Genomic DNA, 23,318 nt, shown 5'->3' on the forward strand with positions numbered 1-23,318 from the left:
CTCTCTACTCTTCTTCTTACCTCTCAGACACAGTCAAAGCTATGGCATGCTCGGTTTGGTCACCTCAACTATGATTATCTTCAGAGGGCGTCACGTGGACAGCTTGTTCGAGGGTTGCCGGACATAGTGGTGAGCCAGCAGCCATGCGTCTCCTGCATTCGTGGGAAACAGTATCGGGATGTGATTCCCAACACCGCTTCGCGGCGGTCTACTTCACCAATGGAGCTTGTATCTACGAATCTTTGTGGCCCTATGAGGAACGAGTCCTTGCGAGGGAGCTCGTACTTCATGTTGATCGTAGATGACTACAGCAGGATGACATGGGCCTATTTTTTGGCATTGAAGTCAAAAGCTTTCTCCCACTTCAAGGATTGGCTTCTCTTTGAGGAGAACCGATCAGGCCGGAGATTGAAGACCTTGCGATCCGACAAGGGTGAATTTGTTTCTAATGAGTTTGCTCGTTTTTGTGCAGATAAAAGGTATTCACCAGGAGTTTGCTAATACCAACATTCCTCAAGAAAATGGCATTCTTGAACGGAAGAACCGAAGTGTGATCGAGATGGCGCGCACCATGATGGAGCACCAACAGACACCTCAGTTTTTGTGGGCCGAGGCTATGGCTACTGCAGTCCACATCCTTAACCGATCCCCCACTTCGGCCGTTGATGGGATGACACCTTTTGAGACTTACTTTGGGACTAAGCCCGATGTTTCTTATTTTAGGGTCTTTGGGTGTGATGCCTATGTTCACATTCCCAAGGCTCATCGTGATAATTTGAAACAGCTTCCCGAAGACAGGTATTTGTTGGCTGCAGCTCCCAGTCCCAAGGCTATCGTTTGTATGATCCCGTCAAGTGGGATGTGTACACCAGTCGAGATGTGCGGTTTGTGGAGGTTTCGGCCATAGCAACGGGTGAGGAACATCCCGTTCTTGGAGATCCAGGGGAGAGTTGGGCTCCCGCGACAGTTCCTTTGGAGCCCACACCTTTTGATTCTGATTCTATTTCTAACACAGAATCTACTATTCCACCGGACACCCCCGAGGAGTTACCACCGGTGGATATCCCAGAGTCTTCAGCTGATGGAGAGAGACGAGGAGAGGTCCGGCCTCCTCCTCGTTGGGCCCATGACACACTCCATGATTCAAGGATCGAGGGGGTTCCTGAGGAGTGGGGACCGCAGGATGGTCCGCGACGGTCACGAAGGCACCAGGCACATTCTACGGAGCTTGTTTGCTCTAACTATTGTTTGATGGCCCGTGTTATGCAGGATAGAGAGCCCACCTCTGTGAAGGAGGCTTTACAGTCCGCACCATGGAAGAAAGCTATGGAAGCCGAGTCGGAGGCTATTGAGAGGAATGGCACTTGGTCACTCATGCCACGCCCCCCGAATTAGAAGGTGATTGGCGTCAAATGGGTCTTCAAGACCAAGTACCTTAGCGATGGTTCTTTGGACAAGCACCCTTGGCGATGGTTCTTTGGACAAGCACAAGGCTCGCCTTGTTGCTAAAGGTTTTGCACAGCGCCCAAGGATTGATTGTCATGACACTTTTTCCCCCACTGCTCGTATGGCGACTATTCGAGTTGTTCTTGCCTTGGCTAGCCATAGGAGATGGCCTGTCTACCAGTTGGATGTGAAGTCGGCCTTCCTCAATGGTGATCTGAAGGAGGAGATCTACGTAGAGCAGCCTCCTGGCTTTGGATCTTCAGATGGGAAAGTCTACAGGTTGAAGAAGGCCTTGTATGGCCTCAAGCAGGCTCCGCATGCATGGAACGAGAAGATTGATTCGTTCCTTCAGTCCCAGTTGGGATATCGGCGTTCCAAGGCCAATCCGCAACTTTATGTACACACTTCCAAGGCTGATTGTGTGCTTTTTGTGTTGTATGTTGATGATTTGATTATCACAGGTGATCATGCACCGAAGGTCCAAGAGATGAAGAGCTTTACATGGAACGTTCGAGATGACGGACTTGGGTCTACTCCATTTCTTTTTGAGCCATGAGATTTATCAATCTCAGAGGGGGATTTTCATCTCTCAGCAGAGATATGTACAAGAGCTCTTGGTTTCTTTTGCGATGGAGGATTGTCGGACCCTTTCTACTCCTATGGATCCAAACTGGAAGGCCACTTCCCATTCAGCTTTTCCCATGGCGGATGCTTCCCGATATCGTCAGTTGATTGGATCATTGATTTGGCTCCTCAACACTCATGTTGATCTTTGTTTTGCTATTGGGCTCTTGGCAGGGTTCATGAGTGAACCTCAAACGGTGCATTAGCAGGCTGCTTAGAGGATACTTCGGTATTTGAGGGGGACGTCTGATTTAGGGATTCATTATCCCGCAGGCACAGGTGGTTCAGATCTTGTTCTTACAGGTTGGAGCAACTCCGATTGGGCCGGTGATGTGGACCACAGGCGGTCTACTACAAGTTACTGTTTTACCTTGGGTGCAGGTGTTATCTCATGGAGTAGCAAGAAGCAGCCCACGGTAGCCCTTTCGTCTAACTGAGGCGGAGTATCGGGCCGCGTCTTCCACCACATGTGAGGCTGTGTGGCTTCAGAGATTGTTGGAGGAGCTTGGCTGCCCCCAGACTCGTCCTACTTTGCTGCAATGCGACAATGATAGTTGCATTGCCTTGGCATGGAATCCTGTTTTTCATGCCCGGACAAAGCACATAGAGATCCAGTACCACTTTATCAGAGAGAAGCTTCTGGATGAGACCATCACTGTGGAGTACTGCAAGACGGAGGACAATCTTGCAGATTTGTTTACGAAGGCACTTCCCCAGGCTTTACTTCGGAGACATGCCAGATCCCTCAGGCTTCTGCCCCGCCCAGGCTCTGAGAGAGGGTATTAGCGATCAGATCCTGTTCAGGTGCAGTCGGACTGCCATGTGGCAGTCCGACCTGATTCTGCATCAATCGGCTAGCCAACCTGTCTATTTTTGGCGCCCTAATTCTGGCTATTTATAGCCGAGTTTTCAGCAGTCTGTATACATTCTTCTGCTCGCAGATTAAAGGCTGGTGGCTCGCGCAGATTCTGTCTCTGTTTGCAGATTTCAGACAGGAGATCGTGCAGACTGCAGCAGACTTCGAGGTGAACAGTAAATTGCATCGTCGAGGTGGAGACACGCAGTCCAGCGCACTGCGCCCGTGTATATATCTACATATCTTTGTATACAGCACACTTTATATAGCAGATCTTCATCTTCCACTCTCTTTCTCTCTCTTCTCTCTCTCTGCATTCTCTCTCTCTCAATCCTACGCTTCCGCACCGCTGCACTCTGACAAAAGGAGCACCATCCTAGACTGACTGTGCCTATTTATAGGCCACTCTCTCATTCACTCCTTACGGCTGATTCATTCAGTCCATCAACTCTCCTCTCCAGCCTCTCCACTGCCCTCACACCCCTTCAAGAGGACATTGTGGTTCGTGGTTCATGGCTGTCTTCATCATCTTCCTTGTGCTACGACACCCTTGTTCCCTTGTATGACATTCACTCCATGATTCAGAACTTCATCATTCCATTCATGAGAGTTTCTTCTCTCTTCTCTTCTCTTCTCCATGTTTGCCGAGTTCACTCAGTGTTCCTCCCTGCAAACAGTACTATCTCGTTGGTACGTCATCTTTTGACAAGCAATGTAGAAGGGCTGATTGATCATGGGAAAACTTGAATGGGAGGTTTCCTTGCGACAAGAGTTTGCGTTTTCAGCACTTGGGGGCTGAGGCGAACATGTGAAGTGCGGGGAAGGAGCGAAGTTGCTGTTTTTTATAGGTTTTTGCTGTTGGTGAAGGAGAAAAGCTGCGTTTTCAGCCCTTTCAAAGCAGATTTTGAGTTTTCATTGCCTCCCACAATTGAAACTCGCTGAGGATGAGTGGAAGAAGCCCTAGCAAGCATGGGCACAATGCACAGAGTTAGAGGGAACTGCCCTTGTTTTTTTGCAAGTTATTCCGTTGACAATGTCTACCAAACTTGATGTGGAGTTTTAGGCTATTATGGACCTTAAGGTCCCCGTCCTACCGAGTCTTCCTTCAAATCAAAAGCTAGATGGGAAGAATTACTACATTTGGCAAGTAATGATGCTTGCCATCTTGGAGTCCTATGATTTGGTAGAGCTCGTGACCAAGGCTATAGACCATCCTACAAGCCGTAATGCCTCCAAGTTTTTTGCTAATGAGAAAGCCGAGTTGATGAACTTACACACACATTGGGATAAATTGAATGCATGCATCTGTTCTCTCTCTCTCTCTCTCTCTCTCTCTCTCTCTCTCTCTCTCTCTCTCTCTCTCTCCAGCTATTATTGCTCACATCGAGCACTTGATCATGGCTCGGGAGCTATGGATCGAGTTAGCTCAAATGTACAATTGAATGATCATTATGAAGTGGACGTCTCTGGAGGTTCATATGAAAAATTGGAGTCCCAAAAAGTCTTCTTCTATAAGGGAGCATATCAATAAGCTTTAGCAATTATAGACGCAAATCCAAAACACAGGGAAGATAATTACCTCAGAGGACATGGCGACAACTCTTCTTTCCATTTACCACCTCTATTCAGTGCATTCTGTTCTACCTTTATTGCTTCAAGGCAAACTGGGACCCGTAAGTGAGAGGAGTTGGTCCCAATGGTTTTGGACCAAGAGGAACAACTCAAAGGTCAGAACGCTCTCGAGCCGAAGGCTTTGATCGGTCAATCTTCCCTACAAAAGGAAAAGAACAACAACAACAAGAAAGACAAGAAGATCAAGCAACATAAAGCCAAGGAATCTACTTGCCACATCTGTGGTAAGACAGGTCATTGGAAGAAGCATCAGCAACCTTCCTCCATTTGGAGGTGATAGAGAATGTTCCTTTGACGGCCCACTAATGGAGCGATGATGGCCCTATAGTCTCATGAGTGAATTGTGGACAGTGGTGCTTTCCACCACATGACTCCCTCAAATGGTATTGCCCATATGCGTCAGATGCATGGGCAAATTCTCATAGGTGACAACTCTTCAGTCCGATCAAAGGAAAAGGTGATATGGAACTGATTCAGGATAGGCAGGGTGGTGCCCACACATCAAAGGTGCTCTATATGCCATGTTTAGGATATCATCTTTTTTCAATGAGCAAGATCTCTGCTCCTGGTTTGGCAGTCAAGTTTGATAAGGATTCCTTCCAAGTTCTTAATGGAGTTTCTAGACAAGTTCTTTGTGCAGGTCATGAGGACAATCGAGTCTACAAGATGCAATCTTCATCCACCTTTTCTTCTCTTTTTCTTTCTTCTCAAAGTCGAACTGAGCTATGGCATGCTCGATTTAGTCACCTCAACTACAAATACCTTCGGAAGATAACTCGTGGTCAACTAGTGCGAGGATTGCTAGAGATTGGAGTGAGCCACCCACCATGTGTATCTTGCCTTCATGGCAAGCAACATAGAGATACTATTCCCAATAAGAGCTTCTTTCGACAAACTTATATAGATCAATGTTATAGCTTGCAGTCCCAAGGATACACGCTTTATGATCCCACTTCTCGGGAGGTACACATGAGTCAAGATGTTCAAAATGTGGAGTTTCCAACTATAGAGGGGGGTGTTGAGCATCCCCTCCTTGGAGATCCAGGTGACAGTTAGATACCTACTCCAATGCCTTTGAAGCCCCTTCCTATTAAGGCTCAACCCTCCAGGGAGGAGGAGATTGCTTCGCTATTGGATTCACCCATTGCATCAATCCAGTGGATATTCCGAGGACTTCAACAGAGACAGAGTGGTGAGAGGAGTATCGGCCTCCTCGTTGGGCTCATGCTACAATTAATGATTCACAAATTGAGGGAGTCCCTCAAGAGTGGTAATCTGCAAGATGGCTCCTGGTGCTCTCAAAGAACTAGGCACATTCCATCAAGCTTGTTTGTACTAACTATTATTCAACGACTCGTGCTATGCAGGATAGGGAACCCACCTCCATGAAGGAGGCTTTACAATCACAGCATTGAAAGAAGGTATGAAGCAGGAGTTGGATGCTATTGAGCGAAATGGCACTTGATTGGCATCAAATGGGTCTTTAAGACAAAGTACCATAGTTGCCAGAACTTCTAGAAACGCCAAAATAGAAACGTGTTTCAAAGTCATGAAATGGGAGTTTGGGCCTAGTCCGAAACAGCACAGGGAAACGGGAATCCAAAAAATATAGGTATAAAAGTAAAAATATACACATTCAAATAATATGACTATAAATATATGATAGAGTAACACCACTTATTAGTTGAACCTCTATATCAAAACACTAAAATTCTTCAACAATACAACATTAGAAATTAGAAGAGAATCGAGATTTGACAAGTTTAAAGTATACACGAATCATGATTGATTTTAAGATAGTAAATTGTAACTTGTCATAGACAGTAAACTCAAGATTGAAGGCTCAAAAGTGAACAATCATAGACTTATATTATGTCATATAGACTCGAAAAAGAGAGTACTCGTGAGTCGTAACGCAGTAAACAGTATGTGAAAAAGAAATACAACTATGACATATGATGTATGGTGTATCATAGTATCTCATGAGTCATGAGTCATGAGTCATGAGTCATGAGTCATCCAAATGCCACTGAACCATAAACATGAATCTGCATAATCAATTAACAGCAAGTCTGCAAAGTACAAGTCTATGAATCATCATATCATGATCTGTCATCTAATAACTCATATGAGTCACTAAGTGCATCATCCAAAGCCATCTTTGTCTCAGCCTCCTCAAAGCTACTAGCATGAGCACTAGTACTGCTACTAAAGGAAGAGGAGGCATCATCATCATCATTTGCCACTAGAGTTGTATCGGTAGAAGCAGCTCCACATTAAAGTTGAGATCCTCTCGCTCTAGCTAATGTACGCTTGGACCGTGTCTGATGCGAAGGTGCAGACACCTCCTCATATAGCATTTTGTAGATATCTATCTCATCCTCTGGAATGGTAGAAATGTCCTCCACCTTCTATATGTCAATCTTATCTACATATACTTGCTTTGGGTCAAGTGTGTAACCTGAATTCTCAATCAAATGTAAGTTACAATGCTAAAAAACCAATCTCTCAAGCTGAGCAATCTTCAACCTATTTCTCTTTTTGGTGTGAAACAGTGTCCACATGCTCCGATTTCTCTCAAGAAGTCTACTACCACAATCCTACGAGAGAACACGAATAGCTATCCTTTTTTGCCAAATTCCAATAAAAGAATAAGAAAAAATTCAGCACACTTATTTATGTTACAACTTACATGTATCACTGTATGATATATCATGTAACATGTTTATTGTTTAAACTTTACTCACTAATGTCAAAGCACAATTTCAATACTTCTCCAACCAAGACATAGACTAGAGCTATATCTCATGTAACTCTATTGTGGGGCGTGCAAATGAGAGATTGTGATTACAAAACTTGAGGAGATCATCCTCAAGTCGCATAATGATGGAAACATCTGCATCAGCCCACTTTCTAAAATAATCTTGCATCCCCTCTTCGAGCTCTTCACTTGCATTTTGATCCTCGTTATGCTAAAGAGGATGCAAGCAATGTGTCACAACATGGATTGATTTGTGAAACCAATCCCATCTCCTATTCCACACTAGGCGAATGTCCTACACTCTATAATATATATAAAAGCTAACCTATTATCCACATAGCAATATGAATTATGAATCATGACAAATTATAGATTCATACATATGATTAAAAAGGTGAAATTGGAATGAATGGTCATTGATTCACTTATTTATCTCGAAACAAGAAGATGTTTTTGTCGAGCACCTCTACAATCTGATCCATGTACTTGTACAAAACAACAAATCCAAGAAGGACAAGGAGAAGGAATCGACTTGTCATATTTGTGGTAAGACCGGTCACTGGAAGAAGAATTGCCCCAACAAAGACAAGAAAGACACCAAGAAGAATGACACGAAGGATTCTGAAGCGGTGGCTGCACCCTCATCAATTGCTTTTCTACACTTAGCAGTCATTGAGGACTCTACATCGAAGACTTCTGATGCTGCGATGACAGCCCCCCAAGCTCGAGAGTGGATTGTGGACAGTGGTGCCTCACGGCACATAACTCCTTCCGATAGTGTTGCCCATTTACGACCTTTGCATGGGCCGATTCTCATTGGCGATAGCTCTTCTGTGTCTATTGCTACGCAGGGTGAGATGCAACTTATTCTAGATGGATGTGGTGGTACCCACACTTCCGAGGTGTTGCATGTGCCAAGCTTGGGGTATCATTTGCTTTCAGTCCGTAAGATTTGTGCTCTTCGTCTCTTAGTGCAGTTTGACAGTGATACTATTCACGTCCTTGATTGTGGATCGAGGAAGGTTCTCTCTGCAGGGTATGAGGACGATGTGGCATCTACAAGTTGAAATCTTCCCCAGCTCTTACCTCTCTTCTTCTTACTTCTCAGACACAATCCAAGCTATGGCATGCTCGGTTTGGCCACCTGAACTACGAGTACATTCAGAAGGCATCGCGAGGGTCATTTGTCCCGAACATAGTGGTGAGCCATCAGCTATGTGTCTCCTGCATTCATGGGAAACTACATCGGGATGCGATTCCCAACAAAGCTTCTAGGCGGTCTACTTCACCCATGGAGCTTGTATCTACGGATCTTTGTGGCCCGATATGAACTGAGGCCTTGAAGGGGAGCCTGTACTTCATGTTGATCGTAGATGACTATAGCAGGATGACTTAGGCCTATTTCTTGACTTTGAAGTCAGAGGCTTTCTCTCACTTCAAGGATTGGCTTCTCTTTGAGGAGAACCGTTCTGGATGGCGACTGAAGACGTTGCGTTCAGACAAGGGAGGTGAATTTATGTCTAATGAGTTTACTCGTTTTTTGCCATAAAAGCTAGCCTGTCTCGGTTGGATGTGAAGTCGGCCTTTCTAAATGGTGACTTGTAGGAGGAGATCTATGTTGAGCAACCTCCTCACTTTGGATCCTCGGATGGGAAAGTTTACAGGTTAAAGAAGGCCTTGTATGGCCTCAAGCAGGCTCCGCGTGCATGGAACGAGAAGATTGACTCGTTTCTTCAGTCGAAGTTGGGATATCGGCACTCCAAGGCTGATCCGCAGTTTATGTGCACACTTCCGAGGTTGGTCATGTGTTGTTTGTGTTGTATGTTGATGATTTGATTCTGACAGGGGATCTGTTAGCCTGCTCTTTATCATTCTCAGTCTGTCATCTCCTGGTTGTGAGCTCCTGTCAGAGTCTAACAGGAGACAAAGGAGCTCTGTCAGTCTTTTAGTGGCTGTCCTTGTCAATCTGCAGCCTTTGGGAGTCACACAGCCCATACTGGGCTGTTATTGTGCAGTCGGCCCAGTTTACTGGGCAGGTCGGCCAGATCTGGCTGGTCGGTGGCAGATCGGCCAGATCTGGCTGGTCGGTGGCAGGTCGGCCAGTTTACTGGCCTGGGGGCTATATATAGCAGTCCCCCCAGTCATTCCAGCATTGTATTCTGCAGGTTCAGCACTGTCTCCGTCATCTCCGTCTCCGGCATTGGTGCTACCATTGCTTCCAGTCTGTTCTGGTGCCCTCACTGACGCTCCTGGCTGCGTGCAGGGACTGCTCTGTCCATTTCAGTGTATTCAGCATTCATCTCAGTCAGTGCAGACTTTCTTCCTTCATTCCCTGCTTTCTCTCTCCTCTCCTCTGTGTTCATGTTCTTCTTCCGTTGCGCACTCTCACATGGTATCATCACCTGATTGAGAGCACGGAGGACATACCCTCAGGAGTGAGATACCTTACTGCTGCTGCCATCTGATCAACAACTGCCAGGCGACTTCTTCTGGAGGCTCTTCAGCCTGCGTTTTCTGTCCACGCTGTCTACAGAGGCTGCCACGTCATCCAGCGACGCAACAACCCTGCGTTTTCCACCAGGCTGTCCCTCCTTCTGCTGGGCGACTCATCTACAGGCTGCGTTTTGCTGTTCTGCTGGTCGCTTCCACTCCAGGTGGCACATTTCCTGCTGGCGACTCCTTTCCTGGCTGTTTCCTGGTGCTGGTGGTCTCTTTTCTGGTGATCATCATCAGTTATCTTTGCGTTTTGCAGATCCAGGTGTATGTAGGCATTCTCAGCCTGCGTCTTGGTGGTTGGTGACCACATTGCTGGTCATATTTCGACATCGGCACAACTTTCTTTGGTATTTTGCAAATTGGAAGATGTCTTACCAGTTTTCAAGCTTTGATAACTCAGAGGATGAACTTCTTTCTCATCATTCCTCTGAGCGGAGGCGGGATTATCATGAGGTTCGACGTCGGGAAGAACCTCCTCGCACTCGTCCTTCTTCAGTCCATGCATCTCAAAGGGTTCCATCTACCGCGAAGGTCTCTTCCGTGAAGATTGCTTCAGATGTGCGGATGCCTTCCTTGATTCCCTCTATTCAGGTGCCGATTCTCCCTTCCTTTCCGAAGGAAGATAAGTTGGATGGTTCCAACTACTCCCTCTGGTCATGCAAGGTGGCCTGCATCCTCGATACATTTGACCTTTGGGAGCTTGTTTCTTCACCCATCGACCGTCCCCCCGCGGATTCGTCCGATGGCACCTCTATGGACCGTGCAGCCTTATGGGATAGGCTCAACTCTCGAGCCCGTTCCTTTCTTTTTATGAGTCTCCATGATTCCGTTCTTGTACATGTTCACAGGTTACAGACTGCGGCGGAAGTGTGGAAGAAGCTTGCGTCTTTGTATCAGCACAAGACATTTGCCCACAAGATTTCCTTGGAGAAGAAGTTGCGGATGCTCAGTCTTGATGATTCTCCTTCCATGAAGGAGCACATCACGAAGATGGAGGATATGCGAGGCGAGTTAGCCTCTCTTGGTCGTATGATATCGTCTGAGGATATGGCGATGATTCTGTTGACTCAGCTGCCATCACCCCGTTATGATGTCTTCTATACCAGCCTCATCACCTCAAGGACCCGTGAGACACTCCTATGGGAGGAGCTTTCCCCGCTTGTCTTGGAGCATGACGAGCGACTCAAAGAGGTGGGAGCCAGTGGCTCCACCAAGGCATTTACGGTCGGCACAGGTGGCGGCAAGAAGAAGAAACAAAAGAAGGAGAAGGCCAAGGACAAGAAGGAGGAGGACAAGAAGGATGCGAAGGAGAAGAAGCCCAAGTGTCCCCATTGTGGGAAGGGCACTTATCCCGAGGAGAAGTGTTGGCAGAAGTATCCCCATTTGAAGCCTAAGGAGAAGGACTCGAAGGCGGCCCCAGCCACAACAGAATCTGCGTTTGTGCATGTCTTCGTTGAGGAGGATACAGCCCTAGCTTCTACCACACAGGAGAAGCCTTGGCTCGTCGACAGTGGAGCATCTTCACATATGACCTTCCGTCAGGATTGGCTTCAGGATCTTCGTTCCAAAGGGGGTACCGTCACCATTGGTGACAATTCTACAATCCCTGTTCGAGGCGTGGGGACTTTACCTATGTTTTCTGACAGGCGGTCTTCCTCCGCCAAAGTTCTCTATGTTCCTGATTTGGGTTTTAACCTATTATCTGTGCATGCCCTTACTCAGCTAGGTACCCAAGTCATTTTTACACAGGATGCAGTCACAGTGGAGGATGCTTCTACAGGTGATGCTCTTTGGACAGGTACACAGGAGGGTGGGCTTTATACGCTCACAGCCTTGGCTGCGCGGACTTCCCATGAGATTGGGCTGCTTTGGCATGCTCGGTATGGTCATTTGAACCTCGATTCTCTTCGGCGGGCTTCTAGGAGGAAGATGGTGGAGGGACTTCCTGATTTCCCTCCTCTTCACACTTTGTGCCCTAGCTGCTTGAGGGGCAAGCAGCATAGGCAGCCTCGCCCTCAGGTTGCTTCTAGGAGGGCTACTTCTCCGCTTGAGTTGGTTCACACCGACCTTTGCGGACCTATAGGCACGGCCTCCCTTGGGAAGGCCAGGTATTTGATGTTGCTTGTGGACGACTTTAGTCGTTATGTGTGGCCTTATTTCTTGGAGTACAAGAGCGAGGCGTACTCCCGTTTCTGTGAGTGGCAGGTGTTTGTGGAGACCCAAACAACTTCCAAGGTTCGTGGCGTTCGAGCTGATCACGGTGGCGAGTTCACTTCTCACCTTTTCTCTCAGTTTTGCACGGATCATGGTATTCGGGTGGAGTATTCCCATCCGAACACACCATCAGAGAATGGTGTGGTGGAGCGTGCGAATCGGACCATGGTGGAGATGGCCCGATCTATGCTGGAGCATAGGAGTCTTCCTCATTTCCTTTGGGGTGAGGCGGTGGCTACAGCGGTGCATATTCGCAACCGCTCTCCGACTTCGGCGTTACAGGACATGACTCCGTATGAGGCTTTCTTTGGGAAGAAGCCTTCCGTGTCCCATTTTCGCATCTTTGGATGCGATGCTTTTGTCCATGTGGACAAGAAGAAGAGGAAGGCGAAGTTCGACTCTAAGTCGAGAAAGCTTATCTTCGTTGGTTATAGCACGACCACGAAGGGATATCGGCTCTACGACCCGACGACGCGGAAGGTTGAGGTGAGCAGGGATGTGATCTTTGATGAGGCTTCCGCCTCTGAGGATCCGATTGATGGTTCCATTTCAGATGTTTCTTCGTCATCGACGGACCCCCCCCCCCCCCCCCCACCTTCTCTACCTTCACTTCCTTCCAGGATACCCCTTAGCACCCCCCCTATTCCTCCTCCTTCGGCTTCCCTTTCCCCTTTGGTGGATCTGACTCCGTCTTCTACGAGCTCTTCCATCTCCACTTCGGGATCTTCACGGGATACACAACCTTCTTCTGATGCGGAGGATCTACCTTCACTCGGTGAGGGGGAGTCCCTCTCCGATTTGGGTGCTTTGCAGGTTCCGGAGACCCCCCGGTCTCCCTCACAGCAGCAAGAGTCTCTCAGGATTCCTTTATGGTATCGCCGGCTCATGCAGGATTCAGGTGTTACTCACTTTCCTGCTTCTTCTACAGGTCCACATCGATCAGCACGTTTACAGGCCCAGCGGGATAGTTCACTATGTGTGAACTATGCTCTTATGTCACAGATTCTTCAAGATTCCGAGCCTTCCACTGTGGAGGAGGCTCTTGCACAGGATATTTGGAGACAGGCTATGCAGGCCAAGCTCGATTCCATCGAGCGAAACCATACTTGGGAGCTTGTTCCACGTCCCGAGAAACGGAAGGTGATAGGTGTGAAATGGGTCTTTAAGACCAAGTATCTTGCAGATGGCTCCTTGGACAACCATAAGGCTAGGCTTATTGCCAAGGGTTTTGCACAGCGCGCAGGCTTGGACTACTTTGAGACTTTTGCTCCTACAGCCAGGATGTCCACCATTCGCGTTCTTTTGGCTCTTGCTGCTCACCACCGTTGGTCTGTTTATCAGATGGACGTCAAGTCTACTTTTCTGAATGGCGTTCTTGAGGAGGAGATTTATGTTTCACAGCCTCCTAGTTTTCTTGTGCAAGGGAAGGAGGATCATGTCTACAGGCTGCGGAAGGCTCTTTATGGCTTGAAGCAGGCTCCTCGTGCTTGGTACCAGCGGATTGACCGCTTCTTTCTACAGAGTGGCTTTGCGCGCTCCGCTTATGATCCCAACCTCTACTTACGGGTTGTGGATTCTCTTTCTGCGTTCCTTATCTTGTATGTGGATGATCTTATCATTACAGGGAGCGACACTCAGCAGGTGGAGCATACTCGGTCCATTCTTCAACAGGAGTTTGACATGACGAATCTAGGGATCCTTCACTTCTTTCTAGGCCTGGAGATCTATCAGATGGCACAGGGCATTTTTATCTCACAGCACAAGTACATTTCCGAGCTTCTTTCGGAGTTTGATATGGCTGCGTGTCGGCCTATCTCATGCCCCATGGACCCAGAGTCCAAGCTTTTGACAGCTGGAGTTCCCCTTATAGATGCCACTCGTTACAGGTGCCTTGTCGGCTCTCTTATCTGGCTGCTTCACACGAGGCCATATATCTCTTTTGTGGTGGCTTTATTGTCTTCTTTTATACAGACTCCTACCCAGGATCATTGACAGGCAGCCTTGCGGGTTCTTCGCTATTTACAGGGGACTCGATCCTTCGGGATCATGTATGGAGATGGGATTACTCTTTCTGGATGGAGTGATTCTGATTGGGCAGGTGATGTGGATTCGAGACGATCCACTACAGGTTATGCTTTCACCCTTGGATCCGGTGCTGTCTCTTGGAGCAGCAAGAAGCAGCCTACTGTGGTCCTTTCTTCTACAGAGGCTGAGTATCAGGCCCTATGTTCGACCGCTATGGAGGCAGTTTGGCTCCGTCGCTTACTGGCGGAGATTGGCTTTTCCCAGACCGGACCTACGGAGCTGCGCGTGGATAACCAGAGTGCTCTTGCTTTGGCCAAGAACCCGGTGTTTCATGCTCGCACGAAGCACATTGAGGTTTAGTATCACTATGTTCGAGAGCGGATCGTGGATTCGGAGCTGGTGGTGGTCTATTGTCCTACGGCGGCCAATGCAGCTGATCTCTTTACGAAGCCTTTGCCTCAGGCTTCTTTGCTTCATCACATGCGGTTCTTGGGTCTTCAGACCCTCCCAGGATCTGAGAGGGGGTGTTAGCCTGCTCTTTATCATTCTCAGTCTGTCATCTCCTGGTTGTGAGCTCCTGTCAGAGTCTGACACGAGACAGAGGAGCTCTATCAGTCTTTTAGTGGCTGTCCTTGTCAGTCTGCAGCCTTTGGGAGTCACACAGCCCATACTGGGCTGTTATTGTGCAGTCGGCCCAGTTTACTGGGCAGGTCGGCCAGATCTGGCCAAAGTCGGCCAGATCTGGCCAAAGTCTGGCTGGTCGGCCAAATCTGGCCAGGTCGGCCAGATTTGGCAGGTCGGCCAGTTTACTGGCCTGGGGGCTATATATAGCAGTCCCCCCAGTCATTCCAGCATTGTATTCTGCAGGTTCAGCACTGTCTCCGTCATCTCCGTCTCCGGCATTGGTGCTGCCATTGCTTCCAGTCTGTTCTGGTGCCCTCACTGACGCTCCGGGCTGCGTGCAGGGACTGCTCTGTCCATTTCAGTGTATTCAGCATTCATCTCAGTCAGTGCAGACTTTCTTCCTTCATTCCCTGCTTTCTCTCTCCTCTCCTCTCTGTTCGTGTTCTTCTTCCGTTGCGCACTCTCACAGGATCATGCACAAAAGGTCTGAGAGACCAAGACAGCTTTACATCAGGCATTCAAGATGACGGATTTGGGGCTTCTTCATTTATTCTTGGGTCACAAGATTTATCAATCTCAAAGGGGGATTTTCATCTCTCAGCAAAGGTACATTTAGGAGCTCTTGGTGACTTTTGAGATGGAGACTTGTCAGCCCATTACTACTCCTATGGATCCGAACTGGAAGGCCACTTCATACTGAGATTCTCCCGTGATGGATGCTTCATACTACCATCAGTTGCTTGGATCCTTGATTTGGCTTTTCAACTCTCGTGTTGATCTTTGTTTTGTTGTGGGTCTTTTGGCAGGGTTCATGACTGAACCCAAACAGGTGCATTGGCAAGCTGCCCTAAGGATTCTTCGATATTTGAGGGAACCTCTAACTTAGGGATTTCTTATCCCGCAGGTACAGATGCTTCCGATCCGGTTCTTGCAGGTTGGAGTGACTCGGATTGGGCTCACAATGTGGACCACCGACGGTCTACTACAAGCTACTGTTTTACCTTGGGTACAGGTGTTATCTCTTGGAGTAGCAAGAAACAGCCCACGGTAGCCCTTTCTTCTATTGAGGCGGAGTATCGGGCTGCATCTTCCACCACATGTGAGGTTGTGTGGCTTCAGAGATTGTTGGAGTAGCTTGGCTGCCCCTAGACTCGTCCTACTCTTCTGCGATGCCACAATGAGAGTTGCATTGCCTTGGTACGAAATCCTGTATTCAATGCCCGGACGAAGCACATTGAGATCCAATATCACTTCATTCAGGAAAGCTTCTAGATGGGACCATTGGTGTGGAGTACTGCAAGACGGAGAATAATCTTGCAGATTTGATTACGAAGGCGCTTCCCCAGGCTCTTCTTCGGCAACATTCCAAATCCCTCAGTCTTTTGACCCATCCAAGATTTGAGAGGGGATGTTAGACAGTCACTGGACAGTAGAGTACAGCAAGTTTCACGTCAACGCACAGGACACGTCAATAGTACAGTAGGATGCCACATGGCACTGGGCAATCGGACAACAGTTCTGTCCAGTCAAACTGCATAGTCGGCCAGTTTACTGCAGTCGGGCCGACCTGATGCAGTTATTTCCTATTTTTCTGGCTATTTATAGCCGGTTTGTGGCACATTCCAACATCTATTCACTTCAGATTCTAGTCTTGAGATCTGTTGGCTGAGACAGACTGTGCTCGGACTGACGGAGATCGAGATCATCAAGTCGAAGACATATGCAGATATTTCCTCTGCCCCCGTGTATGTTTCTGCATTCTTATACAGCATACTACACTGCAAATTTTATTCGTTTACACTGTCTCCTTTTCTCTCTCTCTCTTCTCTCTGTGTTCATTCTCTCTCTGTCTTTGTCCTACGCTTCCGCATCGCTGCACTCTGGCAATACTTGTTCTTTCTACTAAAGAGTTACTACCACCCTACACAACCCCAAGATGTGGCAAAGGGATCCGTGAAGCAACTGGACCCTCAACAGAAGCACCTACACTAGCTTGAGTGGCCTCTGCATCTATATCTGTAGAGACATTCACACTAGCAAAAGCACTACCACCAACATCCATACACACACTACCCCTCTTTCGGGCACTACCACCCACGAGAGGAGATGGAACCATAAAACATGCACTTGGCCACGAAGTATCATCCTCGTGGTATACTAACCACAAGGCATTGCCACCTCCAATGCTCTAAACTAGCGTACACATCATCAAACACATCAAGGCAATTCTCAATATCCTTACCACTAACACGAGCAAAATGATCCTTCACTTGCGTAGCACTCCCCGTGCGTATGACATGGCAATAGTTGCATTCCACCACTTCAAGCCACCACTACCTCCATAGTCGCTAATGATGCACATGTGGCACCAAAATGTGTCCTGCACCATGGTTGTACCTTGCTAGAAACAAGGGAAACCAGCAGCAAAAGTGGGGAAAACTTGTTCGAATCAATGTGAATAGTGCAAGACAAAGAGAGGGGAGGGATTGCTTGCTAGAAGCAATGAAAATCGGCATCAAATCTGAGGAAAAACAGCTAGAAGTAGGTGTTGAGCTAAGAAATGCATTCCATGCTAATTAGCCACTTAGACAGCCCCAAAACAATCTTAATTTAATGAAAACCCTAAAACAAGACACGATTCGCGAGACTTCAGTGAAACGCTAATTTGGGAGGGTCCATCCTCATCTACAAATAGACAGGTTGCCCCGATTCAGTTTCAATCCCTTTCTGTGCAGGTTTATCACCCGTGAGTGCAAATTTCAGCCATTAGTCCACACACACATGGCTGTCCAACCCCATCGACTACTACCACTCCATCTACTATTGTTGCTCTGCCTAGCATCCCCTGCTACAACTGCCGCCCACTGTGAGACAGTCTTCCAAGCTACATTTGGCATCCATAAGCCATCACCAGCATCTTCATTGCCTCCAGTTGCTTGTGTTTCGTGTCTTTTGCTAAATACAAACCCTAGCAATGTTTCCTCAATACAAACCCTAGCAATGACTCCACAATCTTCTTCATAGTAGTATGGATAGAAAAGAAAAGGGATTGGGCAGCTAAAAGACGAGGAATGTCGTGTTTTAGGGCTAGGATGTGGAGCAAACAGCAGGTAGGGAGAGTGATTAGCTAAGAAAGAGGGTGGATAGCAAGGGAAAGAAAACGGAATGCTCATTCAAGAAGGAACAGAAAGGCAAAATGCAGTTTGTGACCTGAAAGAAGGTCAAAACCCCCGTCTGCCAAAATGCTTGTTCCAAAACACATTTTGGAACTAAAACATTTCTGTTTCAAGCAACCCGAATCACCATTTCAGGCAACTATGACCATAGTGATGGCACTCTGGATGAGTAAAAGGCGCGGCTCATTGCAAAGGGCTTCGCGCAGTAGCAAAGGGTGGATTTCCATGACACCTTTGGACCCACAACTCGAATGGCTACCATTAGGGTCATTCTTGCCTTAGCCAACCATAGGAGATGGTTGGTTTCTCAACTTGATGTGAAGTTTGTCTTCCTTAATGGAGATTTGAAGGAGGAGATCTATGTTGAGTAAGCTCTTGGGTTTTCCTCATCCAATGGACAAGTATGTATATTGAAGAAGGCCCTTTATGGCCTCAAACAAACTCCACATGCTTGGAACAAGAAGATATACTCATTCCTCCAAGGGAAGTTAGGGTATCGGCATTCTTCTTTTAATCCCCAGTAGTATGTCCACACCTCAGCTGGAGGGCATGCATTGTTCATGCTATATGTGGATGATCTGATCTTGACAAGTGACCATACCCAAAAGGTCAAGCAAACAAACAAGGCACTACATAAGGTGTTAGAGATGACAAATATGGACCTTCTCCATTTCTTTTTAGGTCATGATATTTGGCAGACTTCGAGGGGGATTTTCATCTCCCAATGTTCATGAGTGAAACCAAGGTGGTTCATTGGAAGGCTCCTATGAGGATTTTCCGGTTCCTGACAGGGACCCTTGCTCTTGGAATTCATTATCCAACACGTATTGGAAAATCAGCTTTGGTTCTTATAAGCTAGGTGGATTCAGATTGGACCGGCAATATTGACCAACAGAGGTCAATGGCAGGATATTGCTTTGCTTTGGGTGCAAGAGTTATCTCATGGAGTAGCAAGAAGCAGCCCATAGTTGCCCTTTCTTCTATGGAGCCTAATATAACACTTCATTGCGACAATGAGAGTTGCATTGCTTTGGCACGAAACCTTAATACTAAGTCAAAACACATTGAGATACAATACCATTTCATTCACGAGAAGATCTCGGATGAAACTATTGATGTGGTATACTAAAAGACAGAGGACAATTTGGCAGATTTGTTTACGAAGACACTTTCTCAAGTCGTTCTACAACAACACTCCAAATCCCTAAGCATTATGCCTTGTCCACGATCTGAGAAGGGGTGTTAGAGATTTAGCCATCCCCTGGATTAACATTGTTAGGCTACAATTGGTATAGTTGGTTCTCTCAGACACAATTACGCATTTCTTGTCAATTCTGGGCATTTTCAGCAGTCACCACATGCCAGCATTGTTTATTGGGGCAGGTGGCAGTGCTACATGGCAGTTCAAGAGCAGTTCATTGTTGCAGTCGGACTGCCGCAGCCAGTCGGCCAGATCTGGCTGTTGGTCAGCCAATTCTGGCTGGCCGCCCTGATTATTTTGACTATTTTTCATGCTATTTATAGCCAGCAGTCAGCCAGCCCACAGTCACTTGTGGGTAGTGAGAGAGATTGGCTCAAGGAGATACTTTGACAACCTGTTTGTATATCTGCCTTCTTCATTTCAGCATTCATTGACTGCAGATTTCTGCATCCTTTTGTCTCTTTTCTCTCTCCCCCTTCTCTCGTATTCATTGTCTTTCAGTCTTGTCCATATGCTTTCGTATTCGCTGCACTCTGAAAACAAGCAGTGTGTTTTGGCTTTCAGCTTTCATTTCTAGTCTTCAAATTCTAGTTTTATTGCATACATTTGATCGCTTATTCCTCTTTGTTCACTGCCCCTGAGGTTCCTGCCAGCTGCCTTCTTCATCAGCATCTATGTTTTCTACTACAACAGGCCGCTCAGCAGCCACCCAACCTTGAGAACCATCCGAAGCATCGATGTCATCATTGTCTTGATCATACCTTGCATTTACTCCTACCAGACGTGTTTTTCTGCCATCATAATGTGACACTGGTGAACTGCTACTGCTGCATTTCAAGATCTGTCTCAAGTATGACACGCTATCAAAGTTGTTCTCGACGTCATCGACGCTACGCTCAACTCACCTCATCCCTGATTGTCAAGATGCAAAGGTTTGAGGCCCCTTTGTGACATATTCAACATACAGCATTCATTCATTTATTCATCTTGAGTTCTACATTACACTCTTTGTTTGCCATACACTTTGTCTTTCTCTATCTCTCCTTGAGCATTTCTTCACATAATGTCTGTGAGCAAGTTCTCAAATTAAAGAGAGTTGAGAAGCCAAAAGGAGCCAATCCAATTTACAAGGCACAATGGATCAAATGAAAAGACCCATTCGCCTTCAAGACAACAAAGGTAATCACGATGAAGTTCATCCTCTTCTTCAAAGACATCCAATGCCTTCTCTAATGGGCCCTTGCTAGCCATTATTGGCTAACAAAGAGTCACATCCTTCGTGTGGAAGACCTAACAATCAACAAAGGTATCAACATTCTCCATCTACATCCCAATCAATCACGAGATCTTCTTCAACCTTGAAGTTCGGGCATGGACGAAGGCATGAGAAGAAGATGAAAACACTAAGTCAACTTGAAAAGAATATCAATTTCATTATGTAGGATGGTTCACACAACCTTGATCTTTCTTTTCGCGTGATCTTGGTCTTTTTCTTAAGTTCATTCATTGTTTCAAATCTTGCATGATTGCAACATTTTTTGTCCCTTTTTTTGGGGTGGGGGTGTATGTGTGTGTGTGTGTTGGGGGGGGCGGGGGGGGCGGGTTTGGGGTTTGTTTAAGCTTACAGCTCTACTTCATGACTAGGGTTGGCATATGTCACACTTCCCCAAAACTGTGAAGGCCCTTTGTTCACATGATGCAAGGCCCAATTCTTCCTGCTCGTTTCAAAGAGATGTATGGGCAGTGCATGCATATGTATCAAGGTAGTACAGCTGTGCATCTGTATTGTATATAGCACAATTAACATGACTAGCTAGTACTTCAATGTATATTAGTACAACATTAAAGGAGCTGTACCTGCATCTAAATCAAGCCAATACAGCTGTGTGTCTACCCTTAATGAGGCATATGGCAGTGCATTCACATGCATCTAAATCAAGCCAGTACAGCTGTATCTCTGTATTCTATACAGCCTAATTCACATGTCTAGCTCGCAATTCAAAATGTACTAAGAAGATGATGAAGACCCTATACTTACAAACGGTGTAGGGAAGCTTGCAAATAACTGGCCAAATTTTGCAGAGTTGCAGCCAATCCACACATATAGCTGCAAGTCAACATCTCACTGTAGTTAAAATAAGAAACAACTGAAGGGTATGAAAGTTTGGCCCTGTTGTTCCACTTTTCATCTCTATCTTCCTGTCGCTTTCACTCCCCCTCTCCCCACTGCCTCTCCTTCTGTATGTGCTTGTCAAAAGTTTTGTGAAGCTTTTAAAAAACAAAGAAAGAGCTACCTGCTTTTCTAGCCTCAGTATTTGGAAATGCAACACACCCTCCTGAACTTCATCTGAAAAGCAATGAAGATTGCTTGTCGAGGATGAAGAAGGTTCTGGTCCATTGCTCATGGAAGTTGAAGTCTCCATGGTGATGGGGACTTTGATCAAACCAAATGTTAAAACAAGGCGATAAACAAGGGCCTGCCAAGAGAAATGGTATACAATAGAAGAGTCTATTACTGAGAATTGAAACCAAAGATTGGGAAGAATATATCAGTTAGGATTCTTTGGTTTTAACATTTAGTTTTAATAGAAAAAAGGTTATATGCTCGACAAAAGACTTCAAAGAACGTCACAGTTTCTAGCACCCATTTCAACTCCACGATGGTGACTCCATGAAGCCAAAACAATGCTCAATTCCTTTTCTAGCTTTGAAAGTTTATGCAACAATCCACATCATCACCCCAGGTTGAGCTTGTGAGGATATGATACCATATGTGAACAAGTGGGCTAATCAAAGAGCACAAAGAACGAATGAATTCAAAGAAAAATATGAAAGCTGATACTCTAATGATAAAAGTAAAAACACAATTATGATGAAAATGCATGCACAAGTACTATGAACCTAAATGAGGTACAACAATGTGGTAGAATAGGTAGCCAACTACTGTAGAAGGTGGAGTAAAGGTGAAGGTCCAAGTAGAAGGCAGTAGCTAGGCACACAAGAATCAAGGACACTCGAAGAGGTGGTCCATGCTATGCGATGCTGAAGGTAAAGATACAATCTCAAAATTAGTAGCCCTCTGTCTTTCAGCAAGCTTCTATGCAGAGAAAACCCTCAAAGCAGGGTTCAAAACCCCAGCAGAAGTTATTTCTAATGCTCTACAATGCACTTGGCATGGGCATGTGTTATAAAATGTGCATTGGATTAACAAAGCATGTTTATGGCAAGGTGTTATACGAGACCACTATTTACAGAAAGTCCAAGCCAGGCAGACAACTTCTGCAATCTGTGCTAAGATGATGCTTGGATTTTGATGGTACCCATGTGCACTGTCTTAGTTCATATGCAACAGAGGATAGCGCTCTATTCCCATAGCCATCCAGAGTCAAAGCAATTTGTACAGAAACAATTACGCGATTTCCGCATTCTCCCCTGAAAACAAGAACCTTAGTCACTGTTATCACACCTGATGCGCTACGAAGTGGTGACTGCCCAAACAAAAGTGCAATCATTACCATCAGTGTAAAATTGTCTCTCTGGGATGGGTTGATTGATTGATTAGGCACAGGATTGTGGACTCGGGTAACAAAAGCAAGGCAAGAGACTGGAGTTTCTTACCAGGAGGCCCCTGCTCTTGTTTATTTACGAAACGATGACTACAGCTCAGGACTACAGCCCAGCACCAGGAGAAAATCGGTCAGACACTCAAAGCCAGAAGAGCCTGTGTATGAGTGATCACGTGATCAATAGTTAGTAAGTACCACACGCTAGGTGCAATGTGCTTAATCAATGCTAGGCTAATTCCAAATGGCTTTGGCCTCTACCCTTCACACAATTCTTAGGCTCGCCCTATTCTTAGGTTGGTTATAAGGTTCACATAATTCTTAGGTTGGTTACAGCCTCATAGGCAAGCTGTTTTACACCAGCAATGTGTGCATGCATCTTGGCTTAATTCGATTCCTAAGGTGGCTCAGTTGTATAACCTCCCCCTTATGGGTGAGTCTTTGCACCTTATAATAAAATTTGGTGCTTTCTTTTCAATTTCTTAAGGACGGACGAATTTGATGAGGAAAACAAAGTCTGAAATGCTATGCATTAAATCTCTATTCCGTCCGCATTACCTATGTGACAAACACTTCTGGCCCGGGGATCTCCCCTGCCCAAATATCTATATGCGCTTAATGGGATGGGTTCAGAATTGGGTGGGACTGACAAGCTTCTAAAGATATATTTCACTTCCATCTTTATTTACAACAAGAGTAC

At 46.3% G+C, this 23,318-nt stretch overlaps 1 protein-coding gene across 3 annotated transcripts in view; it reads right to left on the reverse strand.

Annotated features, from left to right (window-relative positions):
* Window positions 1-22,893, reverse strand: part of LOC148034546 (uncharacterized) — a 42,755-nt gene extending 19,862 nt beyond the window's left edge. Inside the window, exons 1-4 of one of the 3 annotated variants that reach the window (XM_087679482.1) lie at window positions 22,674-22,890; window positions 22,376-22,487; window positions 21,350-21,532; window positions 21,094-21,162 (exon numbers count right to left, since the gene is read on the reverse strand). In XM_087679482.1, coding sequence (XP_087535608.1) covers window positions 21,094-21,162; window positions 21,350-21,478 — 198 coding nt within the window. In that variant the 5' untranslated portion in view covers window positions 21,479-21,532; window positions 22,376-22,487; window positions 22,674-22,890. Of the gene's footprint in view, window positions 1-21,093; window positions 21,163-21,349; window positions 21,533-22,375; window positions 22,488-22,673 lie in introns of all 3 variants that reach the window. The other 2 variants (XM_087679483.1, XM_087679480.1) reach the window with 2 other exon arrangements.
* Window positions 22,894-23,318: the final 425 nt, after the last annotated feature.

Source organism: Lygodium microphyllum, chromosome 6 (assembly GCF_053477565.2).
Source record: "Lygodium microphyllum isolate KBCC chromosome 6, Lygodium_microphyllum_v1.1.10, whole genome shotgun sequence".
Taxonomy (NCBI): domain Eukaryota; kingdom Viridiplantae; phylum Streptophyta; class Polypodiopsida; order Schizaeales; family Lygodiaceae; genus Lygodium; species Lygodium microphyllum.